Source organism: Podarcis pityusensis, assembly GCF_964106645.2.
Source record: "Podarcis pityusensis genome assembly, chromosome: 17".
Lineage (NCBI taxonomy): Eukaryota > Metazoa > Chordata > Lepidosauria > Squamata > Lacertidae > Podarcis > Podarcis pityusensis.
This window is the reverse complement of record NC_138042.1, coordinates 10948867-10968059: the sequence shown is the minus strand read 5'-3', so window position 1 is coordinate 10968059 and position 19193 is coordinate 10948867. Positions and strand designations below refer to the sequence as shown.

General features: G+C 46.2%; 2 protein-coding genes across 5 annotated transcripts in view; both read right to left on the bottom strand.

Annotated features, from left to right (window-relative positions):
* CARM1 (coactivator associated arginine methyltransferase 1) overlaps positions 1 to 2558 on the bottom strand; it is a 40107-nt gene extending 37549 nt beyond the window's left edge. Inside the window, exon 1 of one of the 2 annotated variants that reach the window (XM_080987829.1) lies at positions 2226 to 2558. In XM_080987829.1, the coding sequence (XP_080843955.1) occupies positions 2226 to 2379 (154 nt within the window). In that variant the 5' untranslated portion in view covers positions 2380 to 2558. The remainder of the gene's footprint in view (positions 1 to 2225) is intronic. The other variant, XM_080987828.1, reaches the window with a different exon arrangement.
* Positions 2559 to 3235: 677 nt separating this feature from the next.
* LOC308466767 (protein HIDE1) lies at positions 3236 to 18455 on the bottom strand. Of its 3 annotated transcripts, none has more exons than XM_080987951.1 (8): positions 18086 to 18451; positions 14662 to 14985; positions 12226 to 12279; positions 11915 to 12007; positions 9354 to 9378; positions 8613 to 8656; positions 7292 to 7329; positions 3236 to 5525 (listed from the first exon to the last, which is right to left on the bottom strand). In XM_080987951.1, the coding sequence occupies exons 1-8, from the start codon at positions 18132 to 18134 to the stop codon at positions 5508 to 5510; spliced, it is 645 nt and encodes a 214-aa protein (XP_080844077.1). In that variant the 5' UTR covers positions 18135 to 18451; the 3' UTR covers positions 3236 to 5507. The 3 variants fall into 3 exon arrangements, with proteins under 3 accessions (XP_080844077.1, XP_080844076.1, XP_080844078.1); XM_080987950.1 differs by lacking the exon at positions 3236 to 5525 and adding an exon at positions 6499 to 7000 and having other exon boundaries at positions 18086 to 18455; XM_080987952.1 differs by lacking the exon at positions 3236 to 5525 and adding an exon at positions 6865 to 7000 and having other exon boundaries at positions 8602 to 8656; positions 18086 to 18452.
* Positions 18456 to 19193: the final 738 nt, after the last annotated feature.

The window sequence follows — 19193 nt, the reverse complement described above, 5'->3', positions numbered from 1 at the left end:
AGCCCCACTGAATTGAATAGTACTTACTTCTGAGTAGACTTGGTTCAGCATTGCATTGTTACTTGGGAACCTGGAACTACAATCCTGTACATATTAGCAGGTCCCTTTGAAGGACCCAGCTAACTAAACATACACAAAGCACAGCATTAGGATGTCACAACTGCAGCGGAATTTGCCAGTGGTGTTGCAGAGTAGCTTATACTGGGAGCTGCGAACTAGGAAGATCCAGTTCAGATCTTATGCAGACATAAGCTCATTAGGCAACCTTTGACAACCCCAGCCTCAACCTGGGATGATAAAACTGGTCTATTTTACTGAACTGGATTACTAAGATAATGAACAGAAACTTTAAAGTACTATACAGTCACTAAGTATTGTTATTACAATGGTGTAGCCATTCCAGCAGTATATGAAAACACTCTTAAAATGCCATTTGTATCCAGGACAAATGAACCTCACTACATATGCTTCTATAGTTTGATGACGTGACTTGACAGTTCTTTCTTCTGATACTCAAAACAACCTCTTAACCCAGTTTCAAAAAAACCTGTCAGATTTTGGACCTGTTTGGCTTCCAGGCCAAAAATAAACTTAAGGATCTTCTCTACATTAGCCGAATTTTAAAATGCCCTATTCCAGTTTTAATCTCGGTATGACTGAAAAAAATCTTTTAAAATCTTTACTTACCTGGCCTTTCAACCCATTTACTTTTTTGTCTTCTAGAATCACAACAGACATTTCACATTCAGCTTTAACCACTATGTGTCCACCTCAAAAAAACTTTTTTGAAATCAGCTGTTGATGTGATAATTTGAGAGATGGCTTGGGGGAGGGGGGAATCAACTTCTACTAGTTTAGTTAAGGTACTTCAGATGCTAGACAGACATCTGCATCTCTTTTTGAAGAACCAACTGGACTCCCTGCAAGTTTTCCATAAGACTATGAAAGCCTTTCAAGGCAACACAGAACTAGTCATCCAGCAGGTGAAGTATTCCAAGAAACCTGTCAGTTTGTGTTTAAGAGCAAGAAGCAGAGACAGCCACTCAGCACGGACCAGGCAGGAATCTGGATAGGCATGGGATAGCCTCCCACTCCACATGCTTGCAAAGGAGGAGTAAAGATTACCACTGTCCCCACTTGGCCACAAAATTCAATGGGTGGCCTTGGGCCAGCCGCTGCCTCTCAACCTAACAGGGTTGTTGCAAGCAAAAAATGTGGAGGAGCAGAATTTCTGTATTCTGTCTTGAGCTCTCTGAAGGAAAGGCGGAATACAGATGCAATTGATGGCAAGAATAATGAGCGGCCACCCCGCCCCATTCCTTCAAAGGACAATACCTGCCTGCCCCATCTTACGAACTTAAGGATAACCCCTGATGTATTGGGACAATTCAAGCCTGTCTACCTGGCCCAGCACCAGTGCTTTTTTATTTTCCTAAAAAAATGTTTAGGGGTACAGTGGTACCTCGAGTTACATACGCTTCAGGTTACATACACTTCAGGTTACAGACTTCGCTAACCCAGAAATAATACCTCGGGTTAAGAACTTTGCTTCAGGATGAGAACAGAAATTGTGCTTCGGCGGTGCGGCAGCAGCGGGAGGCCCCATTAGCTAAAGTGGTGCTTCAGGTTAAGAACAGTTTCAGGTTAAGTACGGAGCTCCGGAACGGATTAAGTACTTAACCCGAGGTACCACTGTACTCTCATTTTGACTCAAGGAAATCACCATTTTATAGTTCAAATCCTGCTAAATTAATATAGTAAATGGACAAAAGTTCAAAGACTCACAAAATGTTTAGGGGTATGCATACCCCTGCGTCCCCCCTAGAAAAAAAGCACTGCCCGGCACCTCAGCAGATGCCCATCGTGACATGCAACCTATCCCTGGGATGCAGGGCCGGCTCACCCACATGGCAAGGCGACTGCCTCGGGCGGCAGGATCCCCATGTCGGCATTTCATCCCAACCCCGTTCCTGAGGCACCTCTTCCCTGACCGCCTTCCTCCTAGGTACGGGGAGAGTTGGAGGAAGAGTGAGGCGGCGCCATTCCGGGGGGACCGAAGTGCCGGCCCCCGTCACTGGAAGCGTGGCGGAGGTGCGGCACTCTCCACATGCCCAGAGGCACCGGCCCTTCCGCGCCCCAGCCAGCCATTCATCCACCCGTCCCTCAGCCCGAGCAGGCCCCTTCCCCCCGCCCGGCCACCTGCCCCGTCTCTCGCCTCCACTCACGGCTATAGAGGGCGAGGCAGGCGGCGTCGGGCCCGGTGCGAGCCTCGAGGCGGAGCGCCTGCTGCTCCTGGTGCCGCTGGATCTCGCCGTTGGCGTCGCCGATGGTCAGGAGCCGCACGCCGGGGAAGACCGACACCGACGCCGCCGACGCCATCTTGGCATCCCAGGCCCGACCCGCGGCCGCCGCTGCTGCTGCTGCTGCGGCTGTGAGGGGCGCCGAGGAGGAGGCGCAGCAGCAGGAGGAGAGGCCGGAAGCCGCGCCTCCTGAGCGCTGCCGCTCAGCCAGTGGGACAGCGCCCCGTGCGGGCGGCGGTGGAAGGAGCTCGCCGCGAAGGAGCCGGTGGGCGGGCGGGGGAGAGGGAAGGGACAAGGGCGGAGGAGGGCGACCCCTGCCGGCCGACAGCGGGGACAGCGCCCGAGGGGAAAAAGCGGGCGAAGGGGAAAGAGGAGAGGTTAAAGGGCCGATGCGATCGTGCGCGCCATTTCCGGATCCCAAGCGCGGCGGCAAAATCCTGCATTGTACGGGGCAAGGACGCAGTTGGCATGCATTGCAATTCATGGGCAAACTAGTAATTAATTATTATTATTATTATTATTATTATTATTATTATTATTATTATATTCTGCATGTGCGGGGCAAAAACAGAGTGGGTATGCATTGAAATGGCAAACTCTGTAGTTGTTCTTGTTGATTTATTTATCCCTCCCCCCCCTTTCCCTGACAGGGACTCAAGGCAGCTTGTAGATAAAATGGGAACAACTAAAAACATAGAAAAGAAAACAACTATCATTAAAAAAAATTAATCATTAATAAAATTAAAATCATATATACATATAAAAAACTAGTCAAGCAAGTAGGAGCGCAGAAGAGGTTGCTTTCCCTTACAGTGCTTTTCAAATAAACTGCACTGCCATAAAGAAGTGGTGGCAGAAGCTGTGGGATTGAATAATAATAATAATAATAATAATATTTTATTATTTACATGCCGAGCTTCTGGCTGGGTTGCCACAGCCACTCTAGGCAGCTCCCAACAGAATATTACAAACACAATGACACATTAAACATTAAAAACTTCCCTAAACAAGTTCCTTTGAGAAGTCTTGTCATCGACTGTAATGGGACCTCCAGGTTCAGAGGCCATATAGGGCAGATGCGCAAGGGGCCGCTTTGCATTTTGGTTTTCTTAATCTTACTTATTCCCTGCACTCTATAATAATAATAAAGTTCAACAAAAAAGATAGATAAAGATGTTATTTATTTATTTATTTATTTATTTATGTATTTATTTATTTACTTACTTACTTAATGACAAGGTTCACACTCCCCCCCCCCCCCCAGAAGCTTAACAGAACGCAGAGGCAACAGGGGAGCTTTTCCCTCTGGAAGGATGGATGGGACAATCAAAATTTAAAAATAGTGTTGCCAGGAAGCTAAAACCAACCCCTTCTGACACGCTGCTTTGCCTGTATGCAATGAGTCCCCTCCTCCTTGCCCCTGCAAGGAAGAGCACACAAACATACAAATCCCCCACTGAAGTGTTACAGTCCCTGCGCAGCTTCATTCTGCAAAGTGGTTGACGTGGCCACCAAAGCTTCAAGGAGATGTTTGTAGCAGGACAAAGGAACCGAGTATGGTGTGAGCAGAAATAAAGTTGCACTGTGTGGAGGAGAGCAGTTCTGGAAATAGCAGCAGAGAACTGAGAGCAGCAGCTGTTCTGAGACCAGGGGGGTTGAGGTCTGAATTGCCCAGTGTTGAGAAATATTGGTCATTCTCCATTTCACTCACTTCCTGTTGCATCATAGTTTGCAGCGCCACAGCAGGAAAGTCTGTAGTGGTTTAGAATGTGAGACAGGGACTCGTGGTTCAAATCCCAACTGCAATAAAACTCACAGGGCAACCCTGACCAAGTCAGTTATCTCTCAGCCTAAGCTGCCTCACAAGGCTGTTGTGAGAGGGAAAACAGTCTGCATGCCACTCTGAGTTCCTTGGAGGAAGGGCAGGGTAAAAATAAAGAAAATAACAAGTAAAAGGGGATTGAGCCCATTCACCTGTGCAAATTAACTGACCAGCATCATTCTTGGTATCTGTCTCCATTTGTGGACCTCGCTTTGGCTGAATTTCAAGATAATCCCTCCTTGCAACATGAGCCCTGAATGCCAACTTATAGGTAAAAGGTAAAGGACCCCTGGATGTTTAAGTCCAGTCAAAGGCGACTATGGAGTTGCAGCACTCATCTTGCTTTCAGGCTGAGGGAGCCAGCATTTGTCCACAGACAGCTTTCTGGGTGATGTGGCCAGCATGACTAAACCACTTCTGGTGCAATGGGACACCGTGACGGAAACCAGAGAGCACGGAAACGCCGTTTACCTTCCTGCCGCAGCAGTACCTATTTTTCTACTTGCACTAGCGTGCTTTCGAACTGCTAGGTTGGCAGGAGCTGGGACAGAGCAATGGGAGCTCACCCCACCACAGGGATTTGAACCGCCGACCTTCCAATCAGCAAGCCCAAGAGGCTCAGTGGTTTAGACCACAGCGCCACCCACATCCTGAAATACCAACTTATAACACCATAAAAAGGTAAAAGGACCCCTGACAGTTAAGTCCAGTTGCGAACGACTCTGGGGTTGCGGCGTTTGTCTGCTCCGCAGACAGTTTTTCTGGGTCATGTGGCCAGCATGACTAAGCCGCTTCTGGCGAAACCAGAGCAGCGCAGGGAAACGCCGTTTACCTTCCCGCCGGAGCGGTATCTATTTATCTACTTGCACTTTTTGGCGTGCTTTCGAACTGCTAGGTTGGCAGGAGCTGGGACAGAGCTCACCCCGTTGCGGGGATTTGAACCTTTTGATCAGCAAGCCCTAGGCTTAGTGGTTTAGACCACAGCGCCACCCGCACCCCATTATAACACCATAGTCACTCCTTAATGAGCTGGTACATTCCTTGGCAGTGGTCAGTAGACTTTCCTCAAACATAGCTGCTTAAATAGAAAGGCTCAGTGTGACACACAGATGAGCTCCACTTTCTTTTTGGGGTGTTTGTGTGTGTAAGAATATGCTTCTCATTTTCACTGAGACAGAAAACGGCTTCAAGAGATTATGCTGAAGCCAAATATATCTGCCAAGCTGCTTGGTCCATCTTCTGCCCCCATACAGGTTAAAAAAGTAGGTTTTATGCTGGAAAGGGAATCTAAGATGCAGAGGAAGGAGAAGCACAGCTGAAGAACGCAGGGTCACCGCTGCTGTTGTCACCAGAGCCCAGAGCCCCTGTTCTTGGCATCAGATGTCCTAGACCTCGCTCACTTCCTAGCAAGGCAAACAAACAGAAGTTTAAATCCAGAAACACTCCAAAAGAATGGCACCTTCTATCTGGATTCAAAACTGGATGCTGCAGACTGCAAACTGGGAAAGAGAGGAATCTCCATGGTCCCTGCAGCCCAGATTTTGTGGAGCCCAGATTTTGCTTTAGGATGCTGCAATGTTGCGCTGCATCCTGAAATTTTTTTGCAGTTAGGTGTGTATGCCTCTCCATGTGACTCTCTCAAGAAGTGCGTGCTGTCTGAGAACATTTGCATTTATTTATTTAATATCCCACCCTTCCTCCCAGAGGGGCCCTGGGCAGTATATAAGAGGCCAGCTGAATTAAGCCAAAGGCCCATCTAGCCCAGAACTCTTTTCACAGTGGCCAACCAGGTGCATACAGGAATCCTGCAAGCCAAATCTGCTCACAAGAGTACTCTCTCCAACTACAACCAGCAACTGGCATTCAGAGGTGGGCTGCCTCCGATAGTGGAAGTAGAACACCGCAGTGGCGGCTGGTGAAAGGTAAAAAGGTAAAGGACCCCTGGACGGTTAAGTCCAGTCAAAGGCGACTATGGGTTTTGCAGTGCTCATCTCGCTTTCAGGCCGAGGGAGCCGGCGTTTGTAACTATCTTAGCTGGACCAAAAGAGCAGCCTGCCTGATGGACCAGTTTGCCTGGCATAGGAACAGTTGGAAAATATTATGCAAGCCACTGCAGATACCAGTTTCTTCTCAGTAAGAGCTTATGCCACAACAGATATGTTCATTAGTCTTTAAGGTACCCCAGAATTCACTATTGCTTTTGATCCTGGAAAGTTATTCTCAATTTCCCAGTGTTTTTGGAAGGCAGAGCAAAACACTTGGTTGCAGGCACTTAAAGAAAGTCTGAGGATATGCGATCCAAATGCTACTGTTTTCAGCAGAATAAAAACAAAAACAAAAACTGTTCCTTTTGTCTCAAACATGCAGGCAATGGCATTATTTTTGAAGGTTAAGTCACCCAGGTTTTATTCATCTCCTTCCAGTCTTGCCACAGTCCCAAAGCTGAAGAACTCTCAAAGTTCATCCTTATTGTTCCTACTTTTCCCAAATCCAAAAATCATTCCAGAAATGGATGAAATCGGCAACATCTTCCCAACCTCCACATGACCCAAGTTCCGAATATGTGATTGGCAGTGGAAGAGAACATAGAAAGGTGAAGATGGAACTTTGTGATGGCAAGGACGAGGAGACTCTGGCCAAAAACGGTCGATGAACTCTGTTGCTGTTGATGATCTCAGAGGAACAACTTGCAGTGTATGGATGTCAGGGAGGAAGATTATCAGAGAGATCCTGAGCTGTGTGATCAAGTGAAAGGTCATTCTGATCCTCTAAAAGTACAAAAATCTGGCTTTTCCACAGAGCAGCGGGATGAAAGTCTTGTACTTGTAGCTGACGAGATCCAAGCACCGTTGTTCTCTATAGTTTCCTGGTCCGTTTTCTTGCGAGATAAAAATGCCAAGATGGAGATAAATTAAGGAGACAAAAAATACTAGAATGTGGAGAGCTAAACCATGGGAATGAGCTCTACATAACAGCCAAATCACCATTAAATTTCTCTCTCTACGTTAGATGCCATAACATATATCCTTGCTACCCAGCTCTTTTTGTGACTCCTTAGGGTTATTCCTAGCCATGGGGAGACTGCTTTATAATAGCCCACAGAACTCTCTGGTCTCAATTCCTAAAAGCAGCTAGATTCCAACTTCTGGCTCCCATGTTAACAACTTACCATTGTAATAGTGTACATGGAGTTATCAAAGGATGTCTCTGCGGAAGAAGCAGCGTGAACAAGGTTACTTGATAACTGAATAAATTTTAGTTACACAAATGTCTTAACATCTAAAAGCAACCAAACAGCACTTGTAATATCTTCTTTTCATTGATCATGTGGGATCACACAGAATCAAGGAAGTTATGACATGTAGTGGTAAGATTATCAACACCAACTCTTTTTCAGTGAACTGATGGGTGTAATCTTGTTTGTTCTTTCAGTGATAAAAAAAGGAAAGGGGGTGGAAAGCATTCAATACAAATGAATTAAAAAGTTATTCTGCCACTTTACTTTCTGTCCCTCCCTTCTCTCTGGACCTTTCCACTGTCAGCACAGCAACATAACATAGGAACAAGGTTTCTCTTACAGTAGTCTAAAGAAAAAGGGACCCCTGACCATTAGGTCCAGTCGTGACCGACTCTGGGGTTGCGGCGCTCATCTCGCTTTATTGGCCGAGGGAGCCGGCGTACAGCTTCCAGGTCATGCGGCCAGCATGACTAAGCCGCTTCCCGCGAACCAGAGCAGTGCATGGAAACGCCGTTTACCTTCCCGCCGGAGCAGTACCTATTTATCTACTTGTACTTTGACGTGCTTTTGAACTGCTAGGTTGGCAGGAGCTGGGACCGAGCAATGGGAGCTCACTCCGTTGCAGGGATTCAAATCGCCGACCTTCTGATCGGCAAGTCCTAGGCTCTGTGGTTTAACCCACAGCGCCACCCGCGTCCCTACAGTAGTCTAGAGATGCCAAGAATAGGAATGGAAGATAGTATGTAATATGCCTGCATCTCCCCCTGTTTGTAGAGTATGGTTTTGGGCTGGAGAGAACTTGTTTTGCTAAGGCAAAGCTTTCTTTTTTCTGGGCATTGGGCCACCAACATGAGCAGTGGTCCTTTCCTCCTCTGTTCTTGGCTTTGTCTGCTTTTAACTGGGCCAGACTCATTTTTCACCTGTATTTCTTCAGTTCCTGATGTAAATAATACATTGCCAATGATAAGCAAACCATCACTTGCAAAATCTGGGTTGTGATGCGAAGTGAATGGGTTCCTCTCTTTTGCGTGCCAATGAATATAAAGTTGCATAGCCGTGCTCAGGAATAAGAGCACAACCGATACCCTTGACCCCATTGCTGGGTCTTGTCCCAAGCTCAGCATTCAGGTGGTATTTGTGACCACTGATCTCTTTCGGCTGATACTTCACCTGCCTCTGATACACAAATGCAAACAGAAGCAGCCACGGAAAATGTGCAGTCACATATCCTTGGCACTTACATTTAACATACCTGTGGTGGGGTAGCTTGTTTCTGTCCAGCAGGAGTCCAGTACCCTAAGCAAATAAAAATATATATAACTAACGGGAATATTTTGCAATTCTGCAGTACTTGTTAGCTCTCCCAAAGAAAGCTGCTGAGAGCTACTGCCTACATTAGTTTCCCACCAGGCTAATTTATCAGGTTTGATTTATCCTTTCAGGCACAAGGACAAGACCCTATTTCCTGGGTCTGTTGTATAGACAAGTGGATTTCAACTAGAGCAAAATCTGCCCTCTGCTGCATGGAGTGTGGTGATCGCTATAAGCAAGGCTGCTTGTTCGCCATTCACACTTTCTAGGACAAGCATTTAATATAACCCCTTTGTTATAGTGTTGCTTTTCTATTGTGCCTGGATAGCTCAGTTGGTTAGAGCGTGGTGCTGATAATGCCAAGGTTGCAGGTTCAATCCCTGGACAGCTGCATATTCCTGCATTGCAGGGGGCTGGACTAGATGATCCTCAGGGTCCCTTCCAACTCTACAATTCTTTGATAGTCACTCCTTAGCTGGGGAAAACTTTCTTCAAGCAAGCCCCTCAGGAGAAACATCCACAAGGGAAAAAGCTACTCTCCGCCTCTGCCCCAATAATTCCCTACCCCAGCCTGGCACAGGTCTGCCCCTCTGCTCCCCCCGACTTTCAGGACACATCCGAAATGTTTCACCTCGACCAGAGTTTTTTGAAACTGCATAAATGGGGGGTGAGCTCCTCTCACCTTTGCTTCTTTCTTCTCTCTTTAACTAGTAAAATGGGAAGAAACAAGAGGGAAGCATCAGAAAAGGAAATGCAGTCCTGACATTATTAGGCACTCTGAAGGTACAAAGTCCCTACTGATTGTGTCCAGTTGAGGGCTGCAAATTTAACAACAACAACAACAACAACAACTTTATATGCCCCCCCCCCCCATCTGACTGGGTTGCCCCAGCCACTTTGGGCAGCTCCAAACAGAAAATAGTAAAAGCACAATAAAAACTTCCCTGAACAGCCTTCAGATGTTTTTTAAAAATCACCTAGCTGTTTACCTGTTTGAGAGGGCGTTCCACAGAGTGGGTGCAACCACCCCAAAGGCCCTCTGCCTAGTTCCCTGTAGCTCCGCTTCTTGCAGTGAGGGAACCGTCAGAAGGCCCTCGGAGCTGGACCTCAGTGTCCGGGCTGGACGGTGGGGGTGGAGATGCTTATGGCATACGTCGCGCAGCTTGTGACCCTCTAGGAGTTATAAATTTCCTGCCTTTTACCCCCATGCACAACAATGGCTTCTCTTACCGCCCTGCAGATACCTGGGCATACATTGCTCTGTCCTTGCGGGCCCCTTCATAGCCAGCTCTAGGGCTTATTGCCAACAGAGATCCGGGAGTTTCAAGTGCATGCACCCGACGAGAGGGGTTGTTGATGTGTGCAGCAGCCATGCTTCCCTGCCATCGGCACACGCTTTGGCAATCCACTTCACACACTGGCCAGATGTGGAAATGGCAAGGCATTTTTACCTTGACAAGGATTAACTAAGCAGATACGTAGCTGTCAACTTTTCCCTTTTCTTGCGAGGAGTCCTATTCGGAATAAGGGAATTTCCCTTAAAAAAAAGTGAAAGGTTGACAGCTATGAACCGGAACTGTGTCAGCAATGTGAATACTAAGGTGAAACTGCTCAGACATAGCGTGTGGTGAAATTTTTCATAGGAGAACAGATAGGGCCTCAGGCACCAGCTTGCAAGGGCAATGGGGGTGGGGTGGAGAAATGTCACGCACGTGAGCATCTTTCTGGGCTTTGGGAAGGAGGAGCCATGCCTCTGACAGGATGCTAAAGACCTCCTGCCTCCTTCCCAAAATCAGGCTGTGGGAAGGTGGCAGGAGGGCTCTTGGACCCTGTCTGGAGCATCATGCCTCGCTCCCTAAGCAAAGTAGACGCTTCCCAGGCTTCGGGAAGGAGGCACCAGACTTTAAGACTTAAATACTCTAACTTACCAGGAACATTTGTGGGACTGGCCTAGTCTGCCACGTTCACCGACCGCACACCACTGCTAGTAAGAAACTGTACCTAGTGCTTCCTGCTACGCTATAGGACCCTTTAGCATTTCTGAGGCATTGCTTTCCATAATCGGCTGGAAGTGGATTGAAAATGGTGTTTCTACATGGCAATTAATAATAGAACTCTATTATATAGTAATGCTCAGGCCCATGGCCAGAACACTGCTATAATATTTACTCAGAAGTAAGTCCCATTCAGCAAAGGCCCTCTTCAGTTTCCCCTTTAACTAGAAGCTTCCTCTTTGCGTCTTCTGTCCCTATAATAGCCCCGTTCAGCTAAATTGTTCCTTAGTCAGTTCCTGTTCGCTGCTGGAGTGGGGGCTAATTACTGGTCTCCTCTCTGCAGCTAAAGTTTTTTTAAATTGAAATTTGTTTTTAATTGAAACAAATATGGGGAAAATACACAATAAAGAAAAAAAGATGCAAAAATAAGTATTCACATATTCTACACACATACACAGACAAGGTAGCAGTGTTGGTCCATAAGAAGAAAACCTCAGAAATCTATAGTTGGATGATATCTTTATTAGGACCAACCAAAATGTCACAATCTGGTGGCAAGCTTTTAATCAGGAGAGATGTTACAGGAAGCAAGAGATGAGGAGGATGATACTAATATTCATTTTCTTTTTAAACACACAGTCGCAATTAGATGAAACAGTGTTTTTTAAAAAATGAGTTATTTCTTTGGCTGGAAAGAGGAAACCAGTAATTAAAATATTCTGCCTCTCTGCATAAAAACAGTACGGTAACTGATTAATTCAAGGCCAATCTAACAGTGAATGGGAAGGAACTAATTACAGAGGTTACAAGGAGGAAACTTCTAATTAAAGACACAGTAGCCCTAGAAAGCCATAATAGTGCTGTTCCTGCTCATATTGTATATTATTACTAAAGAAAAACATTGGTCTGTAATGGGCTGATAATGATGTCATCTGGATTCTCCATTTAAGAAAGTAATTACCTTTCAGAGCAGAGAGACTATAAATCTTTCAGATATTTTACAGCTAAAGCTTGTCTAGCAGTCTAACCCCTCATCCAGTTTTCCATCACTGTCGCGTATCGTGCACTCACGGTTAGGGACTGTTTTGGCAAAATCTTTGTCGTCAAGTAATATACCAAAAGGCCACAAAGTGAAACAGGGTCTGTAAGAAAGTCTTAGAGGTCTCCAACCTAGGCTAGGCATCATCCTTATTGGCCAGTGCCCTTAAACAGGAAGATTAGACATATTCATTTTCTGAATTCCACATACAGCGTCTCAATGCAATCGCGGCCACCAGCAGGATCACAGCCAGAAGCAGTACTCCAACTACACTCAGGACAACGGGGAGAACCCAGAATGGACCTGGAAATGGAGGCAGCAAGTCAGCTACAGTTAATGCAAGAGAACAAAGCAAGAAAATACAAATCTATTTTTCTGGAGTGTGGAGCAGTGTCCTGCCCGAGGTAGGCTCCAAAAGGCCTTTCGGCTGCACTTCCGTGCATCTTTCCCCAAACATTTCCCCAACGGCCCTCTGACACGTTTCCCAAACGCTCACTGCTCATCTTCCCTTTAGCGCCTACCTTTTGAATCAGATCTCGGCTGAGCTGTTGGAGGGAAAGTGGTCAAGCTGGATGCTGAAACAAAAAAGAAAAAGAAGAGATGACCGGGCAGTTTTTCCTTTTTGAAAGGAATGTATAAATGTAAAATAAAAAGTGGTTTGCTAAAATCAGTCATCTCCCCACCCTTACAAGAGCCAAACATGGTCCCCAGGAACAAAAAAAGGGTGCTTCCAGATAATTAAAAGATCCAGTTTTTCTGTGGGCACATTTGGTACATCAGCTTCTACATATTCTGGCTTTTTTTCAGTCATGGATTGCAATGATCTCAGGCAGGCAAGCAAGCCCTGATAAGAAGTAATGAGTCTCTGGCAGTTTTATGTATGTTTATTTACAAAAAAACACATCCAGAGCATGGCTTCTCGCCTGCTCACATTGACGATAGTTGGTCAGTCTGAATCTTTGCCCCTCCCACAGCAGGAAGGATGCCAAACTCCCGCCCTTCCCCTCTTGCCCTTCTGTTGTCTTCTGATCTTATCCAGTCTCCTAGAACAGGGACTGAGAGGCTGGCCTTCCCCCTCCCCACTTTCACTTGACACAGTCTCAGTCCTCTGCTTATCTGCTGATTGCCTAGCAACACTCTGGCTGCCTCCTAACTCTCCCGTTTCTTGAGAGCTAACAGTGTCTTCTTTAGGAAGGGGCGGGGTCGAACTGCCCCTTCTCAGCTCTGTCAGACAGCTCTCATCTGCAGAGTCTGTCTCTCTCTCTCACTTAGCTCAGTTTCTCAGCCTGACTCTTCCCCTGCGCTCTGGTGAGCCACATTCCTGACATGGGTATTGATTGCTATTCCACTGCTCGTGAGTCACACCAGTGGGCAGAGCTTGACAGAATGCCTCCAGGTTGTGTTTTCCTGCCCATCCCCAAAGTCACTCCACCCTGGACCTGCACTACCAATTAAAATTTATACGAAATTTATACATACACTGTTGTGGCGCAATGGTTCAAGTGTTGATCTAGGACCCATTCAGCCACAAAGCTCACTGGGTTTCATAGATCAATTTAATCTTTCTTTACAGCTTGTTTATGTTTCCTTTCTGTCCCATTGCCTTCCAGGGAGAGATATCATGATCCTCTGCATAGTATCTAGACTGCCCAGCACTTCTAAGAATACCAGGCCAGGGTTTGTTTGTTTTTAAGAGGAGGGCTTAGGAAATGAATCAGTGGTGGTCCCTTTTAGTGCTCCAACAGCTTTCCAAGTTTGTCAGGTGCTAATTGCAGGCCCTGACCAATATTGTGAAAACCCTGCCAGAGCAAGGGATATCCCTACCAAGGTATAGCTCAGTTGGTAGAGCATGAGAATCTTAATCTCTGGGTCATGGTTTTGAGACCATGAGTGAACGATTCCTGCATTGCGGGGGGTTGGACTAGATGACACTTATGGTCCCTTCCAACTCCATGAGTCTGTGATTCTGTGAACATATTCCCAACCTTTTCCCTATAGCAATGGTTCTCCAAGCTGGTGGCACACAACACTGATGTGGCAGAAGAGGATGGCAAGTGTGGTGGGAAAGATTCCAGGATAATCAAAGAAGCATTTTAACATTTCAGTGCAGTATAGTAACCAGCAGTGGTGTAGCGTGGGGGGTGCAGGGGGGGCCGGCCGCACCGGGCGCAACATCTGGGGGGGCGCGCTCACGCTCGCAGCTTTCTGCCCCTACCTGGCTCACTCACTCTAGGAGGCGCAAATTACTTGCCTTGCCCCGGGTGCTGACAACCCACGCTACACCACTGGTAACTAGGCATGTCCAAAGGCTGTTTCAGGGGCTGGTCGGTTTAATCCGGCCTATCGCAGTTTATTTCCTGGGGTAAAATCCTAAAAAACCTCAACAACTTCAATCCTAAAAGCACAACTTTGGTCGGCCCTCACGGCCCTTCACTTCATCAAATCTGGCCCTCTTTGAAAAACGTTTGGACACCACTGGAACATATTTTAAATTATTCTAGTTGTGTTCTGTGTTATAAATCAAGCATTGCTAGGAATTGTCCCCCCCCCCCCAGTGTATTTCATTCATATATATGTTTGTTGTGGCGCGAGCAAATTTTTATTTTGAAAGTGTGACCCAGAGGGGGGGAAATTTGGGAACCTGTGCACTAAAATCCAAAAGTCAAGACTCTCACCATACTATGTAGACCAGGGCTTTCCAACCTTTTCATGCCGATGACACTTTTTAGACATGCACCATTCCGTTTTCCTGACAAACCGGAGGTTAAACTAACCCCTTTCTAGCCCCAGGAGGAGCACAGGGAGCGTTCACACAACACACCAACGTGTCACGACACACAGTTTGGAAAGCTCTGGCGTAGCCTCTACAATGGGGTATGATGCTGGTCATGGCTTGCAAGCAATGCGGGTGCAACCAATCCCCCAAAATGAGCTCATCAAGCTTTGGTAGCACTCACCTTCCACTGTAATCTCAAGGAGGTTGCTAAACTCAGACGGTTTCAATGCACTTCCATTGTAGACGCCAAACTGGCACTTGTACTGCCCTCCATCACTGTGAGTGATGTTCTCCAGAAGGAAAATAACTTGGTGCTGTGCTTCTGCGGCATGCACAACCTGCAGCGGCTCCCCATGGCTCACCTTGAACAAATAAAACAGGGCATCCTTGTACTGCCTGGGTGCCAAACAAGCAATCTTAATGGTGTCTCCTTCGTTGAGTGTCTCGGAAAGCACATCCAGAAAAATAAGTGGAGAGGGAAGAAGGCTGGAAGCCACCCAAGAGCCTGAAACAGCACAATGGAAAGAGTGAGGTTTTAATAATAATAATAATAATAATAATAATAATAATAATGCAGTTTCATCAGTAACGAGGTGGTACTTTCAAAAGGCACAGCCAAGCGATTGTACAAGTAGGAATCTGCTGAAGCAATGCTAGTCTTTTCTACAGCAGATGTGGTATAGATTGTCTTGTCTTGATCAGTTTTTGTGAGCTCTCAAATCATTGGAAAAAAAGAAAAAACAGGCATAAGCATTATGGTCAAATTTTCAGAAAATTCAGAGCTGGTGTTCTTAGACTGGGTGGGTGGGGTGGGGTGTTCTTTGGGTGCTTTCAGACTGGCTGTCTAGTTAAGGCTGTTTCCACCTTGGGCAATTACTGTGGAATAACCAGCATTTTTGGGTCGTGGGTGGTGCTGTGGGTTAAACCACAGAGCCTAGGACTTGCCGATCAGAAGGTCGGTGGTTTGAATCCCCGTGACGGGGTGAGCTCCTGTTGCTTGGTCCCTACTCCTGCCAACCTAGCAGTTCAAAAGCACGTCAAAGTGCAAGTAGATAAATAGTTACTGCTCTGACGGGAAGGTAAACGGCGTTTCCGTGTGCTGCTCTGGTTTGCCAGAAGCGGCTTAGTCATGCTGGCCACATGACCCGGAAGCTGTATGCCGGCTTCCTCGGCCAATAAAGCGAGATGAGCATTGCAACCCCAGAGTCAGCCATGACTGGACCTAATGGTCAGGGGTACCTTTACCTTTACCTAACCACCATTTTAAGAGGACATAAGATAATGATCAAAACACCCTGCCTCAATACTTTTCCTGTCAAGCTTCTGTTGTCACCCTACTTCCAAGCTCAGAAAACCCAACTTTCATGTATCGATACAAACCTCTTACTTTTCCTTTCTTGTTCAAATTCTTTCACTTTATCTGTCCACTGGAAATTTTCAATAAAATAAATGTTTGGAATTGCCTACCACTCGAGCCTTTCTCCTACCCTTTGCTCTGAATGCTGCAACTTCTCCTTTCCAACAATTACCACATCAGAGGGGCCTGTGCTAGCCCTCCTTTTCTGCTCAGGTCTTCAAGTTAAAGAAGCAGTACAGCAAACCAATGGACCCCACCTGGAGTCCTGCATCCAGTTCTGGGCACCACAATTTAAGCGGGATATTGCCATGCTGGAATGTGTGCAGAGGAGGGCGACCAAGATGATGAAGGGCCTGGAACCCAAGCTTTATGAGAAACGGTTGAGGGAGTGGGTATGTTTAGCCTGGATAAGAGAAGACTGAGAGAAAATAGGACAGCCATCTTCAAGGGCTGTCACATGGAGGATGGAGCAAGCTTGTTTTCTCCTGCTCCGGTTGGTAAGACTGGAACCAATAGCTTCAAGTTACAAGAAAGGAGATTCTGACCAAACATCAGGAAGAACTTTCTGGCGGTAAGAGCTGTTCACAGCAGAAGGTGGTGGCTCTCCTTCATTGGAGGTTTTTAAGGACAGGTTGGATGACCATCTGTCATGGATGCTTTAGCTGAGATTCCTGCATCACAGGGGGTTGGAATAGATGACCCAAAGAGCCTAGGGCTTGCCGATCAGAAGCTTGGCAGTTCTAATCCCCACGATGGGGTGAGCTCCCGCTGCTTGGTCCCTGCTCCTGCCAACCTAGTACAGTGGTACCTCAGGTTACATACGCTTCAGGTTACATACGCTTCAGATTACAGACTCCGCTAACCCAGAAATAGTGCTTCAGGTTAAAAACTTTGCTTCAGGATGAGAACAGAAACGTGCTCTGGCAGCACGGCAGCAGCAGGAGGCCCCATTAGCTGAAGTGGTCTTCAGGTTAAGAACAGTTTCAGGTTAAGAACGGACCTCCAGAACGAATTAAGTACTTAACCCGAGGTAGTTCGAAAGCATGTCAAAGTGGAAGTGGATAAATAGGTACCACTCTGGTGGGAAGGTAAACGGCATTTCCATACGCTGCCGTGGTTCACCAGAAGCGGCTTAGTCATGCTGGCCACATGACCCAGAAGCTGTACACCGGCTCCCTCGGCCAATAAAGCGAGATGAGTGCCACAACCCCAGAGTTGTCCGTGACTGGACCTAACGGTCAGGGGTCCCTTTACCTTTAGGGTCCCTTCCAATTCTACAATTATATGATTCTAACCATTCTATAATGTAACTGCACAGCAGAATCCGTTCAGCTCCGCCACAAAATTGGCTACATATGATGTTGTTGGGCCCCTGGAGGCCAATTCATATTTCTTCCTCTAACGTTGCAAATGCCACAGAGCAAAATTCACACGATGCTTGCAAGCTTCTCAGCTTCTGAAATGAGCAGTGAACCTACCTTGCCCTTCTTGTGCTTCTAACGTCGTTTTAAGAACCTATCCAAATTTTGGCCTTAGGGAAAAGCCTTCCCTAAGGCTTTTTAATATTTATAAAATGCTTTAGTTATTTAGAAAGCTTTTTAAAAATAAAAGAAAAAGTTCTGATGTTTTACATTAATGCTTGGGCAAAACATCATCATCAAAATTATCATCAAAATTATATAAACCGGAATCAGCTGTAATATATAAACAAGAATCATATGAAACATGATAGAGATGGTAATGTTTGGTTTTGTGCTCTTGCACACACACCTTACAAACTTCCCCGAAAGTGTGCAACAGGGCACTATCCAAAACTGAATATTATAGAACACTATCAAGAATTCCAGCCTGCTTTGTTTACTTATGACCTCTTTCCTTGTCAGATATGAATTTGTTATTTAGGCCACAATTGTGACTACCCGTGTTTTCGCATAGCCTCGTTTCCTCTTCTAATCTTTTTATTTTTTTTAATTGAGCATTGCAGGCTGTTTAACATCAAAGAATGTTTCCTCACCTTCAGCCCTCCTCTTTGTAACAGGTCTTCTTAGAATCCCATCCAATGGTTTAGTAAGGCCAAAGCCTACTCGAAAAGTCAACATCTCAGTGTAACATTGACAGTAAGTTGCCTACCGTACAAGCTAACACCTGGTTAGTTTTTCCTCCCTTCTTTTTTCCCCCTCTCCCTTTGGGGTAGCCGTCAGAAAGTCCTTGCACAAAAGAAAGCGTAAAAAAATAGCAGAAAACATACCAGCTAGCAGAAGAAAGAGAATTTTCAGATCCATGGTTTTGTGGAGCATTTTGTATATTTTGTAAACAGAGATGGAAAAAGCCAACTGTTCATTGCAAATTCCTTGCAAGATGTGAAAGAACAAAAAAGAGAGAAGACAATTTGCTTAATGTGGAGTTTCGACACCTAAGGAGGAAATTGCAATCTGTCCAAAGTTACAAGACCTTTCAACTTCCTGTTGCGAATATGACTTTATTGTTTCCCTCTCAAATCCATTGCCACAACAAACGCACAATCACTGGTTGCTTTGTAACTACTGTAATAGCTTCCCTATTGTAATGAGTGTCCTGTCTAGCCCTGCAGAACCCAGAGTGCTCCCTGTGACAATGAAACAGGGTGCCATGGGCAGAGATCCAGCACTGTTTAGAATACGCAACTATACCTCCCATGTGGCGTGAATGACAGGATTTGGGAATGGGAAGGCTTTCCCTATTTGCCTCCCCTACTGCAGAGGAATATTTCAGGTCATTGGGAGAGTCAAAATGACTTCAGGATTGCTCTCCTGTACTATTTCAGACATGTGGGTTATATATTTGGATATGTGTGCATTTATGAATATTTGTGTGGGTTAAACCACAGAGCCGAGGACTTGCCAATCAGAAGGCTGGCGGTTCGAATCCCAGCGACAGGGTGAGCTCCCGTTGTTCAGTCCCTGCTCCTGCAAACCTAGCAGTTCGAAAGCATGCAGTGCAAGTAGATAAATCGGTACCGCTCTGGCGGGAAGGTAAACGGCGTTTCCGTGTGCTGCTCTGGTTCGCCAGAAGCGGCTTAGTTATGCTGGCCACATGACCCGGAAGCTGTACGCCAGCTCCCTTGGCCAATAAAGCGAGATGAGCCCGCAACCCCAGAGTCATCCGCAACTGGACCTAACGGTCAGGGGTACCTTTACTTTTATTCTGTATTTGAGACCTTTGAATTCTTCTAACACCTGGAACCAAGGAGATAAGTAACCATCTGAAGGCAGCCCTGTATAGGGAAGTTGTTTCAATGTTTTATTATGTCTTTATATATGTTGGAAGCCACTCATAGAATAGCTGGACAGGCCAGTCAGATGGTCGGGGTATAACAA

Coding starts and splice junctions, on each gene's coding strand:
- LOC308466767 (XM_080987950.1), bottom strand. CDS start 18,134: ATGCTCCACAAAACCATGGATCTGAAAATTCTCTTTCTTCTGCTAGCT. Junction 14,986..18,085: donor TCTCTTTCTTCTGCTAGCTG/GTATGTTTTCTG, acceptor GTGCTGTTTCAG/GCTCTTGGGTGGCTTCCAGC. Junction 8,657..9,353: donor GAGAGAAGAAAGAAGCAAAG/GTGAGAGGAGCT, acceptor TTATTTGCTTAG/GGTACTGGACTCCTGCTGGA.